The sequence below is a fragment of the Echinops telfairi genome, unplaced genomic scaffold (assembly GCF_000313985.2).
Source record: "Echinops telfairi isolate 266 unplaced genomic scaffold, ASM31398v2 ScPeMD7_7424;HRSCAF=8462, whole genome shotgun sequence".
In the NCBI taxonomy this organism is placed as follows: domain Eukaryota; kingdom Metazoa; phylum Chordata; class Mammalia; order Afrosoricida; family Tenrecidae; genus Echinops; species Echinops telfairi.
The window spans coordinates 27,041,289-27,059,922 of NW_022111324.1; the positions used below are offsets into that span (position 1 = coordinate 27,041,289).

General features: G+C 40.3%; 1 protein-coding gene across 7 annotated transcripts in view; it reads right to left on the reverse strand.

The window, feature by feature from the left end:
* Positions 1-1,007: 1,007 nt before the first annotated feature.
* EDEM3 (ER degradation enhancing alpha-mannosidase like protein 3) overlaps positions 1,008-18,634 on the reverse strand; it is an 85,372-nt gene continuing 67,745 nt past the window's right edge. For 2 of the 7 annotated variants that reach the window (XM_004706675.2, XM_045297967.1), the window contains exons 17-21: positions 18,297-18,488; positions 17,176-17,341; positions 15,335-15,520; positions 13,405-13,452; positions 1,008-5,378 (exon numbers count right to left, since the gene is read on the reverse strand). In XM_004706675.2, coding sequence (XP_004706732.1) covers positions 4,957-5,378; positions 13,405-13,452; positions 15,335-15,520; positions 17,176-17,341; positions 18,297-18,488 — 1,014 coding nt within the window. In that variant the 3' untranslated portion in view covers positions 1,008-4,956. The remainder of the gene's footprint in view (positions 5,379-13,404; positions 13,453-15,334; positions 15,521-17,175; positions 17,342-18,296; positions 18,489-18,634) is intronic. The other 5 variants (XM_045297968.1, XM_045297971.1, XM_045297970.1 and 2 more) reach the window with 3 other exon arrangements.

Here is an 18,634-nt window from a genome sequence, read left to right on the forward strand (position 1 = left end):
CCCCCCCCAAGTTGGGTCTTTGAGCTGGTTCCTTTAACCTCTAAACCAGGTTTCCTGAGTGATAGGAATGTCTCGTTATTTGTGGAGGGCTTCACTGACACCTAGCTAACTGTGCAAGAACGAAAGGGCAATCCGTTAGGGAGGGAGAGAAGGGCCAAGAGGCTGACTTCAACCAAGTGGACAATGATTTAACCCTGCCTACATAGTGAGAACTCATATACAAAGTCTGGATATTTAAGTCTGGATGAGCTTCTTGGTTGGTGACAAACATAAATACCAAGGAGGGAAAGACATATCTCTTGGGACACAGAAGTTACCCTCCATAGAAGACCCTCCTAGACCTTACCCTAGATGTTGCTACTGTATTCTTCTTGTTATAAAATTATAATCATACGAATAACACTTACCCAAGGTCTATGAATTATCAAGCCCCAGAGTAATAATTGGGACCCCCAAATCTCTAGGCATCTTGTCAAAAGAGAAAGTCCCCCGGGACCCTGAAACTTGGGGCCCATCTATCTGAAGTGCTGAGCAGGCTGGTGGGCCTTTACCCTTATTGTGTGAGATCCGACCTAACGCGGGGAGGTCAGGGTCAGAGGAAGAGCTGCATTTGCAGTTGGTATTGGGGAAGGCTTCTGGAGTTGGTGCTGGGAGACACACACCCTAATACACTGCTGCAGTTTGCTTTATCCAAAGAAGAAAATCAGGGTCAGTGTTACTCAAAATAAATAAATCAGGCGCTGATTTTATTAAATAAATCTAAGTAAACGTAAAACATGGCCAGGTTACTGATATTAACGCTGACTTATTAATGTTCCTTAGTTCTATTCTGAGGACCCTAGCGTACCAGCTGAACTGTAGAGCTATTCAATGTATGCCTGGTGTCTGCAGCTAAAAGTCACTCCTCTGGGAAAATGGAAAAACAAATGAAGGGAAAACAGAAGTTAAGAAATAGGAAAGATATCAAAGTATAAAGACACATACATGAATACTAAGAAAGTCAGAACTAGATGGGAATATTTACATGTTTTATTAAATCTTTACATACAGTCAGTAATTATAATCAAATACACAATTATATACAAGGATTATATACATTTTGCCCAGACTTTTACATCACAGTAGTTTCCCCTAGAAACATTGTATACATTTATCACCAAACAATAAAACCCAACAACAGTAGTGTTACAGCACCTGTTAGTACAGACATCTTTTTCATAAATTACATCATAAGAAAATATACGGCTGTAAATTGGGCTTTTAAAAATGTCTTTTATAAAATCTGAACATACAATATTTCATTCACAGAATGTTTTTTTCTATGTTCTGACTGAAGCCTTGTGCATAAAACGACCAGTGGGCATATTGACTACGTTCTTCCCCCACTCCCCCGCCCCCCTCAAATGATGGGGGCTATTTGAAATGACTTATGCTGAGCTTTTTTAAAGGATGAACTTGGCATGGGGTTGGCAAGAGAGCAAAGGCTGGTTTTACTGTAAGAAGGGTTGCGTGATGAGAATTTAAATAAATTAAAACGTGTGTTAGAGAAGTCAAAATCGTTTCCCTCTCGAACGCTGTGAGAAAAGAGGGAAGCACTAACAGACTCTGCTCGGTCACAGCAGTTGCTCTCCCGTGGGAAGCCTCCTAACAGTCAAAAACGAGAAAACAGGCCCAAGAAAATGCCCACCCCAGACAGCTCTAGTACAGTGCAACTCGTTCACACTTACAGCTTTATGGGAAAAGTATTGCAAATCAAGGTCTATCCTTCAAATGGACTTTAATAAACAGAAAAAAACTATAGCTATCATATTTGTAGCAGGTAAACAAGTTTTAAAGTGTAAAAATACCTGAATTAAATCCTTGCACTAGTATCTAACTTTTACCTTTCAGATAAAACCCTTCCTTGGCTCCAAGTCTGTAAACATTATTTAAATCCTTCTCAGTCAACCCTTTTGATGGCTGTGGTGATCACGTCTGCTCAGCCTCTCAGCAGGGAACATGTCACTGAGGTAGACCAGATGTTTCTAAACTCAAGGTCTTACAGAAACCCCTGAATTTTTAGGAAGCAAATGAAATGTCTAAGAAAGGTTTTAAAGTAACAAAACCAGAAATGAATGCTATGGGCGTTTTGACTTTGTGACAGTAAGTCAAGTAAATGAATGTAGAGTCAATTGGGCTTTGAAAGTGAACATCACACCCTCATTTCTTAACTAGGGAAAAGTCAAGTATTAGTCCTCTTAGGTATTAAGTGTAATTTGTTATTTTTTTCTACACCCCGCCCCCACTTTTTAGAATTCACTTTTTGAAACAAGTTCCAACACTTTGCTCTAGACTAGACCTCAATGAGAGACAACAGCTCCCCCTAATGGACAAAAGAAGGGAGTGTGACTGTAAATTGGCTTGTTTCATGAAAGCACTTGGAACCCTGCTGGTTCCACCCACTGCTGGAATTTACATTTTCACTCTGGAACTACTGAATCCAACTTGTGAATCAAGTTTCACAAGAGTCCCAGGGAATTCTTATGTGCACGGTGTACGTATTTTTATGTATAGAAGCCCTGGTAGCTCAGTGGGTTATGCTGTTGGGCAGCTAACCCAAAGGGTGAAAGGTCTGTGGTTCAAGCCTACCTGCTGCGAGAGAAAGAAGACTGGCTGCTCCAGTAAAGACACGCAGTTTGGGAAACTCGCGGGAGCAGCCCTCTGTCCCCGAGGGTCCTGGTTGACCCTAGGTTCTGATTCAGTAGATCTGGGATGGAAATGCTAATTATCAGCAGGGATAGAACCAGAAAGCCTTAGTCACCGGATCCTACATCATTAGGTTTTCCATGTTGTGGGGGGAAACAGTTGTCTGATAACTTTAGAAAAGTGGAGACAACAATGGCTTTGAGCTGCAAATACAAGAAACAAAGCAATGTGGGTAAGGCTTCTGTAGTCAAAGTCTCAGAGGAACATCTGCTCCTTTGCTCCAAGCCCCAGTCCTATAAATCAAGGCAAGGCAAGTCAAGTAATTAAGCTTCTGCTATTTTGGCAGCATTGCAATTAAGATGAACAAAGCACTATGTCTATCCTTCTTCGTACTCTATGCATTATAGTTCTATCTTCTTACACCAAATTTCACATGCAAACAGATAAAACTATCAATTTTGGTGTCAGATTTCATTAAGGGACAACAAAGATCTTTCTTGGGTACCACGACTTCTTTTTCCCCCAAAGGGAATTCTCTACCTGATTTATTGCTCACCAACCCAATTATGTTTAGCTGGAATTTTCAAAAGTGGCTATTTTATCCCCTTAGAAAAGAATTCGTTTACCTTGGACCTAAACATACTGTACATGAATATACATAACTACAATACAGCACTCACTGCGGCTCTTAACAGCTCAATACACAGCTTACGTTCATCAGTACCTCAAAACTGTGCGTCAGGATAGGTTATTGTGTAAAGAAACGGGAGAGGAAAAGGAGATGATGCCTCTTAAATATTTCTTCAGAACTGATTCAGATGTTTTCTTAAATAAATAAAATTCATAAAGGCATGATTTCGACTATACGGTTGTCTACAGATATTAACAACGTTTTCAATTTTTGAAAACTCAGAGGAAAGAAAAAATTCTCACTAAGCTATATGTTAATTGATAATGTATAAATCTTCTTACATAAGTCATCATAGGTTAATTTTCAGGTCCACAGAAGGACAAGAAAGCTTGGTGAAACAGTGGATTAAATGCTGGACTGTTAACCAAAAGATCAGTGGTTCAAATCTACCAGCTGCTCTGAAGGAGAAAGATGAAGCAGTCTGCTTCAGTAAAGATTTACAGTCTTGGAAACCCTATGGGGCTGTTCAACTCTGTCCTATATAATTATTTTGAAACAGAATCAATTCAACGGCTCTGCACATATCATAGAGACGATTTAGTTAAACAACAAAACCTGAAACCCACGATTCAAAGGAACATGTGATGATGGACTCCTTGGGTGCAACTTTAGAAGCTGATGTTTCAAAGAAGAAAAGCGGGCACTACCTCAGGATCTGCAGACTACCAGAGTTTTATCATGGCTGCGAAATATGGAAAAGTGAAGCAAAAGTTGTTGGCAATACAGGCCTTCTGGCTAAATGTAGGGTGCAATAAGGCTGAGGACTAGAGGCAATGACCTCTAAGAGAAATGAATTGGAAAGGGTTTATAACCTACCCTGCAAGAGTATAACACTAAATTCCATGTCAGAGTAGTCAGAGCCTTCCCAATGGGAAGTTCCTATTGCAACATCAAGTGTTAGGTAACCAGTTTTCCACAATATCCTATCTGACCTTTTGTACCTGGTCCCACGGATTATGCAAAACACACTGAGAAAAGTGCACTGCCTTCTCCTTTGGTTTACATTAAAAGGGCATTATTAAGATGAGAAAATAAAGTCATTGTGATCACTTGTCACAGAATGATGCAAGCGAGTGATACGCAAAGACCATGTCCTACCATGAGTGCATTTGTTTTGTAGCCACTGACGTCACTTGAGTGTTTTTGTAAAGGGAGCAAACAAGAATGCCCACAATGCCTCTCACCCCAAACCAAGGGAGCCAAAGGTCCCATAATTGGAAAGCTACACAAATTCCCCACTCCACCACTGACCAGATGTGCTTTCCGTCTCTCCAGAGACTGCAGGAACCCCCAGTACTCTCTCCCTAGCCCGAGGGGTTGCAGGACAGTGCATTGCTGCCATTTGGGGTGTGGGGGTAGGGATGATTTGAGTGTTTCCATTTTTGATGGGGCAGTTTTAACAAGGTCACTTCTAAGGCAACATACTCCAATTGCCACAGTAATGATGCCGGTCAGAACGTGGTTGCTCACCCCCATACTTAACGCCTCCCAACAGAGAGCCTATTTCGTATTCGGGTGTCTACTGACCACAGCAGTTTGCCTTTTCTCTTTAAATACCTACCACCAGATTCCTTAGTGAGTCATAGTTCATCTTTCTCCATCATTTCAAAAGCTTCTATATCTTCATTCCAGTCTGCTAATATGGAGTCTATAGGCTGGGCTTTTTGGCCCCAGCTAACATTAGGATTGGAGTCTTCCTCCGTTTCTGATGGCTCTTGAGGTTGGTCGTCTAAATCTGTACATTCACCACCGAGACTTGTGCTCTCGTGGTTTTCTGTGGGGTCGGAATTCTGTTCGGAGGGGGAAATGTTTGCAGCATTGTCCATCTCTGCTGGAGATGGTGCGCCCGCTGGTTCCGGGGGAGGGCTTAGAGCACGTTCTTCAGGAGCCGCTTGCTCAGCCAGATCAGGGTCCTGAGAACTTGATGTGATGATCTGTTCGGCACTCTGATTTGGAGGATCATTTTCAGAGGATGGCTGTTCTTCACTTTCCATCTCAGGATCTGTATTAAAAAAAGAATCACACTTCATGATACTTTACCCTGAAACAATGGACTGTTACATTTTCGAGATCATCCTGATTATTGTCATACGATGAAGAAATAAAAAACGTAAGGCTCATCATAGTACTGTAGAATGGTGCCCATTACCACCAAAAAGGAATAATCCCCTTCCAGCTATGAAATCACAATTGGGGCGGGGGGGTGGGGTGGGGGGGGGGGAGGAGGGCATTCATTTTGCAAAATGTGCCAGAATTATGTTTTCTTGCAAATGGAAAGAAATGTCTCTAAAAATGACTGCCCATTATATTAATAAGTGCCAAGAAATAAACTGAGTAGTAAAGTTCATTTAAAATTGCAGCTGATGAAGAGCTGATACATAAGGCTCAATAGAAAGTAAATGTCCAGAAAATAATGATGGCAACATATATACAAATATGTTTGATACAACTGATGTATGGATTGTTATAAAAGCTGTAATAGCCCCTAATAAAATTATCTTTAAATCAAAAAGAAAGGAAGAAAGAAAAAAATTGCAACTTACATCTAAAAGGTCTTCATCTAAACTCAGGAAAGCTTGCATATGAGAACATACTAACTACAATAAACTTTAAACAGTACATGTTTACCACTCCTATATTTTAAGATAATATTCTTTTGAAGTTAAATTCTCACTCAGGAAGCCATGAAAATCCATATAATACAGGGCTTTGTGTAATTAAGAATACTAATGTTATACCTGAAATAAAATATTTTTGCCGAGAATGTGAGATTGTTTTTCAAATCCCCATTTAATCCGTGCAGGTCTATATGTGACCTGCTGTCACTGAGTTGACCCCAGCTCAGAGTGGGGGTCCTTCACGAAGGGGCAGGTGCTGACAGGGCAAGGATGAGCAGCCTTGGCGGCACCATCAGAGGACAGGGAGGCTGGCACTCCATGCAGGGTTGCCAGGAACCGGACTTCACCGGATGGCAGTAGATTTACCATCAACTAGGAAGAGCGGGAAGGGAGGAGTACTCCAAATAGAGGAAACACGGTGCACAAAGGGACTTAGTGGGAATGAAAATAGTCAGAGGTACTAGAGCTAAGCAAGAAAGGAAAATAGTGAGAGAAGTGGATTCACCAGGAGCCACACAGCTTGAGCTGGCTGTGTAGGCCCTATTACACAGTTTTCCCTTTTTCCTGAAAGAAATGGGATTCATTAAAAACAGAGGCATAACATGACCCAATTTTCAATTTCAAAATATATTTCTGGCTAAAGGGTGAAGAATCGATTAGAAAAAAGTCCCCCAAAGCAGCTACTGCGTAACTCCGGAAGTGATGACGACCAGGACTACGACCATGATGGGGAAGTGGAGCTGAAAGGCGGTGGCTTCAGAGGGACACAGAACCAGTGATGGACTGCACCTATGAAGGCACGGGGCGGAGGGGGGGTGGTGGTCAAAGATGAGTTTCTGACTTGTGCAAGTGGATGCAGTGATGCTTTACTTTGGTGGGCGGTGCTGGTTGTTCTGAGGGGTCTAGGAGGAAGAGGAGGGCCATACATATGGTTTTGAGATGCCTTTGAAAGATGAAAAGGAATTGTTAAGTAGATAGTTGAATACATAAGACTTGTTGCTCAGATGAGAGAAGTTTGCAGGCTGACGTGAAGTTGTGGGTCATCTGTAAAGGGGGCAGGGGAGCGACTGCCCAGCCAGAAAGCACAGGGAAGAGAAGGCCTAGCTTGAGGAACGCCCACACTTCATGACAAGGTACAAGAGCAAAGGAACATCCAGAAACAATAGGCCTAAGTTCACAAAAACACTGTGTTATGAAAGCTAAAATACAGTGTTTCAAGAAGGAGGGAATGTAGCGTGTGGGGTCTTAAAGGCTTGAAGGTAAACAAGTGGTCATCTAGCTGAGAAGTAACAAAGCCCACATGGAAGAAGCACACCAGCCTGTGTCGATAGGATCAGGTATCAGGCACCAAAGAACAAAAGAATCATATCAATGTGAATGAGGGGGAGGGTGGAGTGGAGACCCAAAGCCCATCTGTAGGCAATTGGACATCCCCTTACAGAGGGTCACAAGGAAGAAATAAGCCAGTCAGGGTGCAGCATAGCACCAACGAAACATACCACTTTCCAAAATTCCTTAATGCTTCCTCCCCACAGCTATCATGACCCCAATTCTACCTTACAAATCCGACTAGACCAGTGCATGAACACTTGTACAAATAAGAGCTCGCAACACAGGGAATCCAGGAGAGACAAACCCCTCAGGACCACTAATGAGAGTAGTGATACCAGGAGGGTACAGGGAAGGTGGTGGGGAGAAAGGGGGTACTGATCACAATGATTAACATATAACCCACTCCCAGGGGGACATACAACAGAAATGTGTAGTGAAGGGAGACAGCGCTCAGTGTAAGACATGAAAAAAAAATTATAAATTATCAAGGATTCATGAGGGATGGAGGGTGGGGGAGGGGAGAAGATGAGCTGATACCAAGGGCTCAAGTATAAAGAAAATGTTTTGAAAATGATGATTGCAACAAATGTCCAAACGTGTTTGACACAATAGATGGATGTATAGATTGTGATAAGAGCAGTAAGGGCCTCCAATAAAACAATTTTTTAAAATGGTGCTTGATAATTGACAAGTCAGTAGAAAAGAAACTTAGACTTGTAACTATATCATATTTAAAAATCAATTTTAAAAATGCAAAAAATAAGACTATAAAAATTTCAGAAGAAAATTTAGGAAAATATTATGTAAAATCAGGATGAAATGACCATCTGAAGCAAGGCTGGAAACTGGAGCCCTAAAGGACCCTATAGGACAAGAGCTCTGTGACGCTCCGAGACTAATTCTTCACAGGAGCTCGAAAGCCCCATCTTCCTCCTGTGCAGTGGACAGATGGTGGTTTCAAACTACAGATCTTTTGGTTAGTAGTCCAGTGCATAACCACCATGCCACTAGGGCTCCAATTAATAGAAAGGTCCTAAAGTTACTTAGAAAAATACAAAAATTATTTTAAATGGGCCAAACATGTAAATAGGCAATTGAGAAAAGAGAAAAGGTAAATTATGATGATTGCACAAATTATAAAACAATTTAACAATTAAATTGTGATATGTGAAGTATAGCCCAATAAAAGCAGAGAAAAAGTTAAATGAAAAAATGTACTTACAAAAGGAAATGTAAGCAAATGCAAAGTATCATTTTCACTTATTAGATTTATGTGATCAATCCAATGCTGCCTTGAATAAGGGGAAAGATCCATTCTCAAATCTTGCTAGAAAGGATCTGAATTGCTAAAATCATCAAGTATTGTGTATAACTGGTAATATCTATTAAAAGTCTAAAAGATGCATCCTTTTCCCTGGCATTCGACTTTTGAGAATCTAAAATTTCTAGACAAGTAAAAGTATTAATATGTAGGAAGATATGCACAAGAATATTTTCTATACCATTGCTTGGACTGGACAAAGACCTGGAAATAATTTAATGCCAATTAGTGGGAAAGTAAAATAAATAATGGCATGGCCATGCTATAAAATGTAATACACATTTTTAAAAGAATAAGCTATGCACTCCTACTAGTTTGGAAGGACATATTTATATAGACTTAATGCTTAAAAAGTCAAGTAACTGAATGGTATACATACATGATCTCATTTTTTGAAAAGAAGAGAAAGGGATAATTAAAAACAGAGGAAGATATAAAATGCTAAACACCAAACTGCTAACAGCAGTTAGTTATTTCAGGAAGATGACTATTAAATCTTTCTGACTACATCTCTTTATTACAAGTTGAAAAGCTGTTTGAAAGATGACAAGGATCACTCTATAAAACACTGAACAAAAGAGAATACAGAGGGCCCCTGAAGGAGAAGGCAGGGGGCTTGGGGCATTCTGAAGAAGATATTCATAGAAGAAAAGACTGTGTTTCAAAGGCATATGGACAACAGAACAGGAGGGAAGGCAGCGACCAAGAAAGTGAAAACGACAGCTACAGCGGTGCAGAGAGGTTGTAAGGGCCGCTGCACAAATCTTTCTGCGGTCCCTACTGTCACCTACAGAGGGGTACTCAACCCCCCTACCCCCGCCATGGTATATGTTTAAATTTGTTTACAAGATAACCTCATCACTTCAAAGAACTCTCCATTACACCTGATACATTTGTCAAATCTGCAATTCCATTTTTGGAAACATTTTTCAAACACATCTGTTTGGATGGCTGACAGCACCTCCCTCATTTTTTCCTCATCTTTTCTATGTCATTACATTGCTGTCCTTTCGTGTCCCTCTTCATTCGCAGAAAACAAAAAGAATTCGCACAGAGTGAAGTAAGGTGAGTAAGGTGCACGGGGCAAGGGAGACATGCTGTTTTTTTGCCCAAAACTGGCACACTGAGATGACTGCATGGGCAGGTGCATTGTCCTGGTGACAAAATCAGTCCCCCATCTACCACAAATCAGGCCTTCTTTGTCACACACTGTTACGCAATCTTTTCAGAACCTCTAAATAGAAACTTGGCTAACAGTCTGACCTGGTAGAACAAATTCCAAATGCACTATGAGTTAACATTTTCATTCATTCAGGAAGGTGATGGGTGTCCAGAACGAGGTTTGTCATCAATTGACATTTCACCTGTTTTGAAATGAGATAACCACTCATACACTTGAGTTTTTCCCATAGCACTGTCCTTGTAAGCTGTATTCAACACCACAATAGTTTCTGCAGTATTTTTCCCTGCGCAGGAAACAAAAATTCACAGCCGCCAGATGTTCTCTGAAATCACCCATCACAAAAAAATGAGGTTTGAGTGAAAATGCTTTTATGAAAAAAATTCACTTAGACCAGAGAGAACCTTCACAGGCACCACCACTGGGTGCACTAACTCAGTTGCTGATGCTTACCTAGCAGGGAAAAATGCATACCACACAACCTCTGTTCTGCCCAGCACAATTCCAGGTTTTTTGGGGTACCCCCTTGCATACCTGAGCATCATAGATTGGTGGGTATAACAACTACTACCTTAGATTCAGGAATGCAGAAAGCAAAGAAATAAAGGAGAGCATTCCAAGATATAAAAAAAAAGAAAATCAAGAGTCTCAATGTTTGGGATAGTTACTAAAGGGAAAAGAGAACCTTGGCAAAGACTCATAGACTGTATGTTTGAAAATCAACCATCCATCCATTCAACAGGCACTGAAAACAAGGTACAGAGAGATGAAAAAAACAGGTAAAGAACCATATTGTAATGAAAATATTAAGTAGAGCCATAGTTAAAAGATACCTGTAAAATATGCAGAGTCGTGGGGGTTCTGGGTTAGTGAAACCATTCTGTCTGGTACTGTGATGGTGCACACACGACATCATGCACTTGTTGAATGCCATTGTTACTGTTGTTAGGTGACACTGAGACAGCTCCCACCCACAGCAACCCAGTGCACAACAGAACGAAACGCTGCCCGGTCCTGCGCTGTCCTCACAGTTGTTCCTGCGCCTGAGCTCACTGTTGCAGCCACTGTGTCCGCCATCTCCTTGCGGGCCTTCCGCTTTTTCACCATCCCTCCACTTTACCAAACATGATGTCCTAATGTAAACTATGGACTTCAGTTAACAATATTTTTCATTAATTTTAAGAAATGGACCATGATATCAGTAAGATATTAGTATAGAAGAAACTGTGTGTTTCTGAGAGGGACACAGAGCTTACTGTACTTTCAGCTCATTTTTAAAATAAACCTGAAACTGCTGTTAAATAAAAAAGATACCCTTAATTTTCCCTCGTAGAATAAGAGACCATTCCATAGAAAGTGGCATTTTAAACCGAGTAGCTAGGATGGCTATATGACGTGCAAAGAGGAAAAGGGCTGCAGGTGTGGGGTAGCGGTTGAGACTGATACGGCAGGGAGAAAGCACACGAGAACGCATGACTTGAAGAGGGAGACTAGTTCAGTGAACTCTGCTACTTAGCCAGTTTCCAGTGATCCCACCCAGGCAAAGAGGCCGTCTTCAGTAGTTTTACATTTTCCCCCTTGAGATCAAGTCTTTTCCTAAGCAGCCGAAGTATTGCACATTACCATTCACCCCGATCAAGATGAGCAGGGGGTGATCTTAGGAAAACTGACACTGCGTGTCTTAAAGCTGGAGCAGTGCAAACCATAGGACCTTTCTTCTTCCATTTTCTAAATCTGCCTCTTTACTGGAGAATGACAGAATGACAGACAGACAGACAGACAGACAGACAGACAGACAGAGAGGAGCCCTGTCTAAGCCTTACGACACCAGCTTCCGCCATAAGCCACAAGCATGACAATGGACTAGAACGTAAAAATAAACATCTCCCCCCTTTGAGAACTGTTATTGATAAACTACTCTAATTGCAAGCCACTGTTATAATTATTATTAAGAACCTTTAAAGACTCCATCCATTTTAGAAAGTTTGGAGCATATGAAAGAGAATATGTGAACATTACAAATTCTTTTCAACATCATGCTGTGGGGAAATTAGCTTTCAGATTGGTTGGAACTAAGAAGGCAAACAAAAAGCAACTACTCAGGCTTTAGCTTCTAAAAACTAATATGTAATAAGATACCTAGAAACTTTTCCAGCAGCTCGAACTGCTTTCTATGTATCTATACTCCTGCTTGGACTTTACTATCGAAATAAGAAGACGGGGTAAGAACTTACTTTGTACCTTTTCTCTTTCTGCATTAATATGTGGGAATGAGAAATAATCAGTGATACTGAGTGGCTTTCATGGAAAATCGGTATTTTAGGAATGAGATTTTTTGGAGTGGGCAAGCTGGAGGATAGTTATTGGCACTTTCTTTCACCCACTGTGTGTGTGAGAGAGTGAGCGCTGCCGTCTTCTCAACATGAAACTTGTGAAAATGGAAATAATTCAGAGGTGTCTTAGGAAAACTCTAATCTCTCATTATTTAGTGGGCTTTAAGGATGTTATTATTTGGCATTCTTATTACAAAAAAATCCAACAGCACAATATGGCTGGCACAGATTGGGAGGGAGAGGCTGCCCTCCGGATCTTGTTCTCAGTTGCTCAGAGGGCAGCCGTAGCACCGTTACCTGGGCTGCCACCTCAGAAGTTCAGATTCCTCTCTCTCGCCTTCAGACTCAATATTCTGGAGTAAGATTTAAGGGGGTACACTCTAACCAACAGTCCTGCACTCTGATTCTGGTGAGAATCACTGAGGCATAAGTAATGGCATAAACCAGAGTGATCCTAACATTAATTCTTTATTATGCTTTCCTAAGTGAATAATGTAGTTGATTTGTAAACTATCAGTGCTACCTAGATAAATACCAATAATTTATTGCTAATCTAGCTAGTAAATCTGCAGTTTTCAAAAAGAGCTATTTCACAAAAAAGACTTTTCAAGACCTTTTATCCAAATATCATCCCAGCATCAGAACCACATTTCAATAAATTTAGCCTACAAAAACTTTTAAAAATATTTTAAATAAGTATATAAAATATATTTTAAATATTTTAAACTACAAGGGCCCTAAGATAATAAATAGTACTCAAAGAAAAAAATTTTTTTTCTAATAGAAATTTCCTATTTCCCATATTATTTCTCTGGTATGGGAAACATTGTGGCCATAATTTCTTAGTCCTAGTCCCTGCTTTCTCCCTACTCCTGTCCCACATATGACTTCAAAACAACTCAACGTTTAAATTATCTTACAATGCAATCAATACAAAAGTGATCAAGAGTGATAAATGACAAAACAAGATCTATGAGCAGGTGACTCCTGCATGAAAATGAACTGAGAATCTATCATTCGAGATGAGTAAGTAATAGAATTTATCATGGAAAGATAAAGTGGTCTTATTTATGGGACAGTTGACTAGACATGGAAATAATCTAATTACACGGAACCAAGTATTATCATGGCATCCACTGAAACAAAATTATATATATGTATATATATATATATATACACACACCCATAGACACATACGTATATACATATATATAACTTAAGGTTTATTAATGTAAGATACTTACTACTATTAATAATGTAGTTTGGAATCATTTTACCTTTTAAGATTGCTGCTGAAATTCCAATGGTAGCACAGAGTAGGGGGAAAAAAGCAGAGGCATTAAAGGGTTTACATGAATAATAATTTACCCATGTCTGATGTGTCTAAATGCACACATGTAGAAAAGATCTGAATTCAGAGAAAGCCCGCCCCCACTAAAACCCGGGGCCTGTAAGAGGATTTGGGAAGATGAGAGCGCGTCCATATTCTGCCCTGCCCCCAGGTACACATCCCCAATGCACACGCCCAGCCACTGCACTTCTCTGATGGGGCTGGCGTCTGACAGCTCTCCACCAAGAGCACATCAACACAAGAAAAGGCAAAGCAAAGCACTAAGTAGGCTAGCACAAGGTTATCACTAAATGCTTCTTTTTAAGATGTCCCACTTGGAAGTTACACTAAATCAGCTTCCCTATACCTCAAGTGGTACAAGGATATAACAACTATAAAAATGAGACAACCTTATCTCATTAAGGGAGATGGGAGGAGTGCTACATCTCTACAGAAGTCTCTAGTAGATAAGAACGGCCAGGATCATAAGTACAGTTTATGCCTAATGGCCGACTTTCCGGGATTGCCGGGTGGAAACTATAGAGAACACTACTAAGACCTTGCCTTTTTACAGTAATTTGGGTTTGACAGAGGATTTAAATTGTTAACAAAATTTTATTTTGGCCTAAACAGCACTACAAGGGGTGGGGGTGGTGGAGGTTCCAAAAGTTCATGGACATATAGAATTCAAAGGTAATGGAATTTTTCCATGAATTTCTTGAAGTTCCCTCATATGTACGCTCATAAGCAAACTATCTTGTTCTTCAGACATTAGTCATTTGTGACTCTCGTCACTTACAAATACACTGGATTCCCCCTAGTAGTAGTTCTTTTGCTGAATAAAGCCACTGACAATGCTGACATCAGTGGGTACTGAGCCAGCGCTCCTCATGAATGAAAGGCTCAGTTCCTGTGAGCCTCTGCTGACAACTGAACAATCAATAACCCTGATTTATGGGGGCTTTGTTTAAAGATACTGTACTTAACACAGATCCTTCATTCGTCAACACTGCACTCACAGCCAAGGACTACAGCCTGACAGAGCTTACGTAACACCCCATTTTCTCTGCAAAGCACATCACAGCCTTCTTGTACTTAGGAACAGGGGGCCAAGACTTCAGACAGGGCTTGGAGCCGGTTTCAGTTAAGTCATCAACAAAAAAGATAAAAATGAGGGAGAATCTGGCACTAAATAGTCCACAAGAGACATTTGTTTACAGTATGCGAGCTGAAACAAGGCAGAATGCTGCCTTGTTCAACCTCAGCTTGCAACCTGAGAAATGAGGACTCGGTTTCTCTGCCCCACTGTATGTTAGAGAATGACAATGAACGCTCTCCCAGTACTGATCAGGGGTCATAAATCCATTTTCGTGAGTAGGCGACTTTGCAAATGCAAAATCAGCAAATCATGAGGATGACTGTATCTATGGAATAATACACTTGAGCTCGGGGGAGAAGCTGTTAGGTTTCTATAGTGTTTATCAAGAGAGTGGTCCGTTGACACACCGCCTGGCAGCAGGCACTATTACTATGTTTTAATAAGCATTCGGTCCTCCTCTTTCCTTACAAAGGAAATGTACGATGAAACTGAACAGTGCACATCACTGGGTGTTAAAACGAGTTTCTCAAGGTAATCCCTTATGTTTTCATCACTTCAGAATCGTGGCAAAATTACATATTAAAACAGAAGTCTAGAAATCTGAAGCGAAGATTTTACTACTTACACCCAAAAGAAAAATGATTTTGAAATATCCTTCCAAAACACTTTGCAACTCATTTTTGTTATGAAACTACTAAGATTAATGCTTAATTGCATTAAACAAACGGATACTTTTTACCCTTACCTCGATCTTTTGCTTTATCAGAAAGGAGCACTTCTACGTCCTCATATTCCCGAATAGCATCCAGGATGATGCTTCCTTCTTTGCTGAATAGGAAGAGCATGGGGATCTTGATGTCGTCTGTGTCCTTCCCATCCCCAGCCATCTGGAACAGAGGGGCGGTATCGCTGCTGCTCCCCTCATTGTCGTCTGGTCAAGAATGAACACAGCACACGTAAAACATTTGCCCACTTAAAACAAACAAGCAAGCGACCAGCCTTTATTGATTCCCTGTTGAGAGCATGCTAACTTCAATTAAATCATCATATCACAAGATATTAACCTTGATTTTATATACCAAGAACTTCATCAGGCATGCTTCCTGGACCCCATAATTCTACTTCTACAAATTTAAGAAAATAATCAAAAGAGACAGAAAGTTCTATTGCTAAAAGTTGACTTGGAGTGCTATTTACAATTATGAACAACTATAAAACATTTTAAAGAAATGAAAGTGCAATATGTGTATACATAATCTTTTAACCTTACTTAAACAAACAATAAACCCAAAGCTATTGCTACAAGACAGCGTAGATAGAGCTGCCCCATTCTTTATGGCAGCATATTGTCACTTCTTTCTCCCAAGGGACAGCAGGTGAGTTCAAATAACCAACCTTTCAGTTAACAGCCAAGTACTTAAGACCTATCTTACTCATATATTACAGGCCTGTAATAACTATTTTCCTTAAAACACCTTATCTTGAAGAAGTGGTACGGAAGAATGTAGGTCACCTGCTGCTGCTGAGTTGATTCTGACTAAAGGCCACTCTTGGACAGAAGAGAACCGCCCAGAGGGTTTCCAAGGCTGGAAATTGTGACGGGAGCAGACTGCTTTCTCCCCGGAGCAGCTGGTGGGTCAGTAGCCCAGCCCTTCACCCCTGTGCTACCAGGGCTCCTTCGCAATCACTTTACAAGAGTATTTGTTACCACTTTCACTGCAGTTCACCTTAGTTCGTGAAAAGCTAAAGAAACAGAAGCTTCATTGAAGCTTCACTGAGGTCACACAGTGACTCTGTGGCTGAGCCAAGACCCGAACTGGGGTGTGTCTCCCCGCCAAAGCCTGCATCTCCGTGGAGGAATGGAGGTGACAAAGTATACTTCCTATACTTGGACAGCTTTGGATGGTCCTAGGTGGGTTTTTTGTTTGTTTGTTTGTTTGTTTTCTTTTGGTCCCAGGTGTTTTTACCACTCATCTACCCACCCACCCCCACTCACATCAGGGTCTAAGTTTTTTTAAAAAATCATTTTATTAGAGGCTTGTACAGCTCTTATCACAATCCATCCATCCATCCATCGTGTCAAGCACATTTGTACATTTTTTGCCATCATCATTTTCAAAACATTTTCTTTCTACTTGAGCCCTTGATATCATTAACCCTTGATAATTTATAAATTATTATTTTTCCATGTCTTACACTGACCGATGTCTCCCTTCACCCACTTTTCTGTTGTCCATCCCCTTGTGAGGGGGTTATATGTAGATCATTATGATCGATTCTCCCTTTCTCCCTCCATCTTTCCCTTACCCTCTTGGTATCCCTACTCTCATTATTGGTCCTGAAGGGCTTATCTGTCAGGTCTAAGTATTTTACTGGTATTAATATACAGAAAACTAAAGCTAGGCTTTCAAAAGATTCTATGGAGGTATTTAGAAATTAAACAGAAAGTCATTATGTACCTACTGAGTTACCTATCCTTGATGGTGTGCAAATGTAAGAATAATATGACAAACCCTTTGATGAAACTTCTGAAAAGGAGACATTCTGAAAATCGTCTCTTCCACAGTAGCAGGGACTGCTGCTTACCAATAACAATGCCGCCAATGGCGCCAGCGTTCTGGATGTTGCGCGCCTTTTCTGCAAACATGCACTGTCCTCTTTGTATCAGAGCAATTTTCCCCATCACTGCTTCTGGGTTGGTAAGTTCTGAGCAACCATTGTATGGTTTACTGCTTGCAACAAATCCTCTTGTCTGTCAGAAATAAAAATAGTTAAATATTCTTTTATTTCTTAAATCACTATCTAGTCATATTAAACCTCAAAACCTAGAATGTCAAGAGAACTAAACTCATTTTTGATAACATGTCCATCTTTGATAACCTAGGCAATATACATTGAACTTAACTTTGTCTTAAACATTTTGTGTGTTATAGTACCCAACCAACATTTCTATTATATTTTGTAATTCATAAATTACTACACATGATCTTTACAATGACTCTTGAGGAGAACGATACAGGTAATGTTTCTATTTTATACACACAGTGAAACTGAATCTTAAGTTACATAATGTGTGCAAAGGCATAATGCTCATAAGTAATGAGGTTGAACCTATACCCAGACTCACTTTAAACCCACATCAACTCTTACAAAAGCTAGGAAACATTTTAAATCATTATTGTCTGAAACAATTTTGAAAGAGGAAAAAATTCGATTTAGTCTACACGAAACTGTAAACAATTCTTCTTCCTAAAATAATTAAATCCACCCTAGAACTGAGTTCTAAAAAGATGTTAGTAAACTCCACGAGAGTATGGTTGATCATCGGTTTGAGGCTGTAACTGTTTACAGGAGTAGAAAGCCCAGTCTTTCTCCCGCAGAGCTGCTGGTGGTTTTGAACTGCTGACCATGAAGATCACAGCCCAACATGCAACCAGTGTACCATCGAGACTCCTAAGAGTTAAGAGTATCTGAATATTTGAACTCCAATTCTGTAAGTATATTATGCACAATAATTTTGACTCAAATTTCAAGATGTAAATTTTACTCTACTTCAACCTGGGAGACTGAAGTAAATGAAAGTACAATTTTAGATTTTTTAAATGTACTAAAACAAGTTAGAATGGGACTAAGAAATGAAGACCATATTTAAACAGTATTTAATATTTTAAATTCAATTCCATCAAGCACATCACGAGCAGACACACCTCTTTATGCTTCGACAGATCCAGCCCAAACTGAGCTGGCCCAGCGGTCAACACGACCCTGCCAAAAAACGGGTGGGAAACAATCTGCACAGCCCGTGGGGGGAGCTGCTGTTCTTTCTGCTGCTGACTTGACAGTTCAATCATCTCCTGCATGAACCTCAACCCATCTTCAGCATCAATGGAACTTGCAGCCTACAGAAAGAAACAATTAATTTCAGTCTTCTTTTCTGGGAACGCCTACTTAATTTTCCGGTTTCGTCTACACTACTGCACTGTAGCTTTCCTATATACTATATACATATATAACTATAGACTATATATACACTATATATAACTAT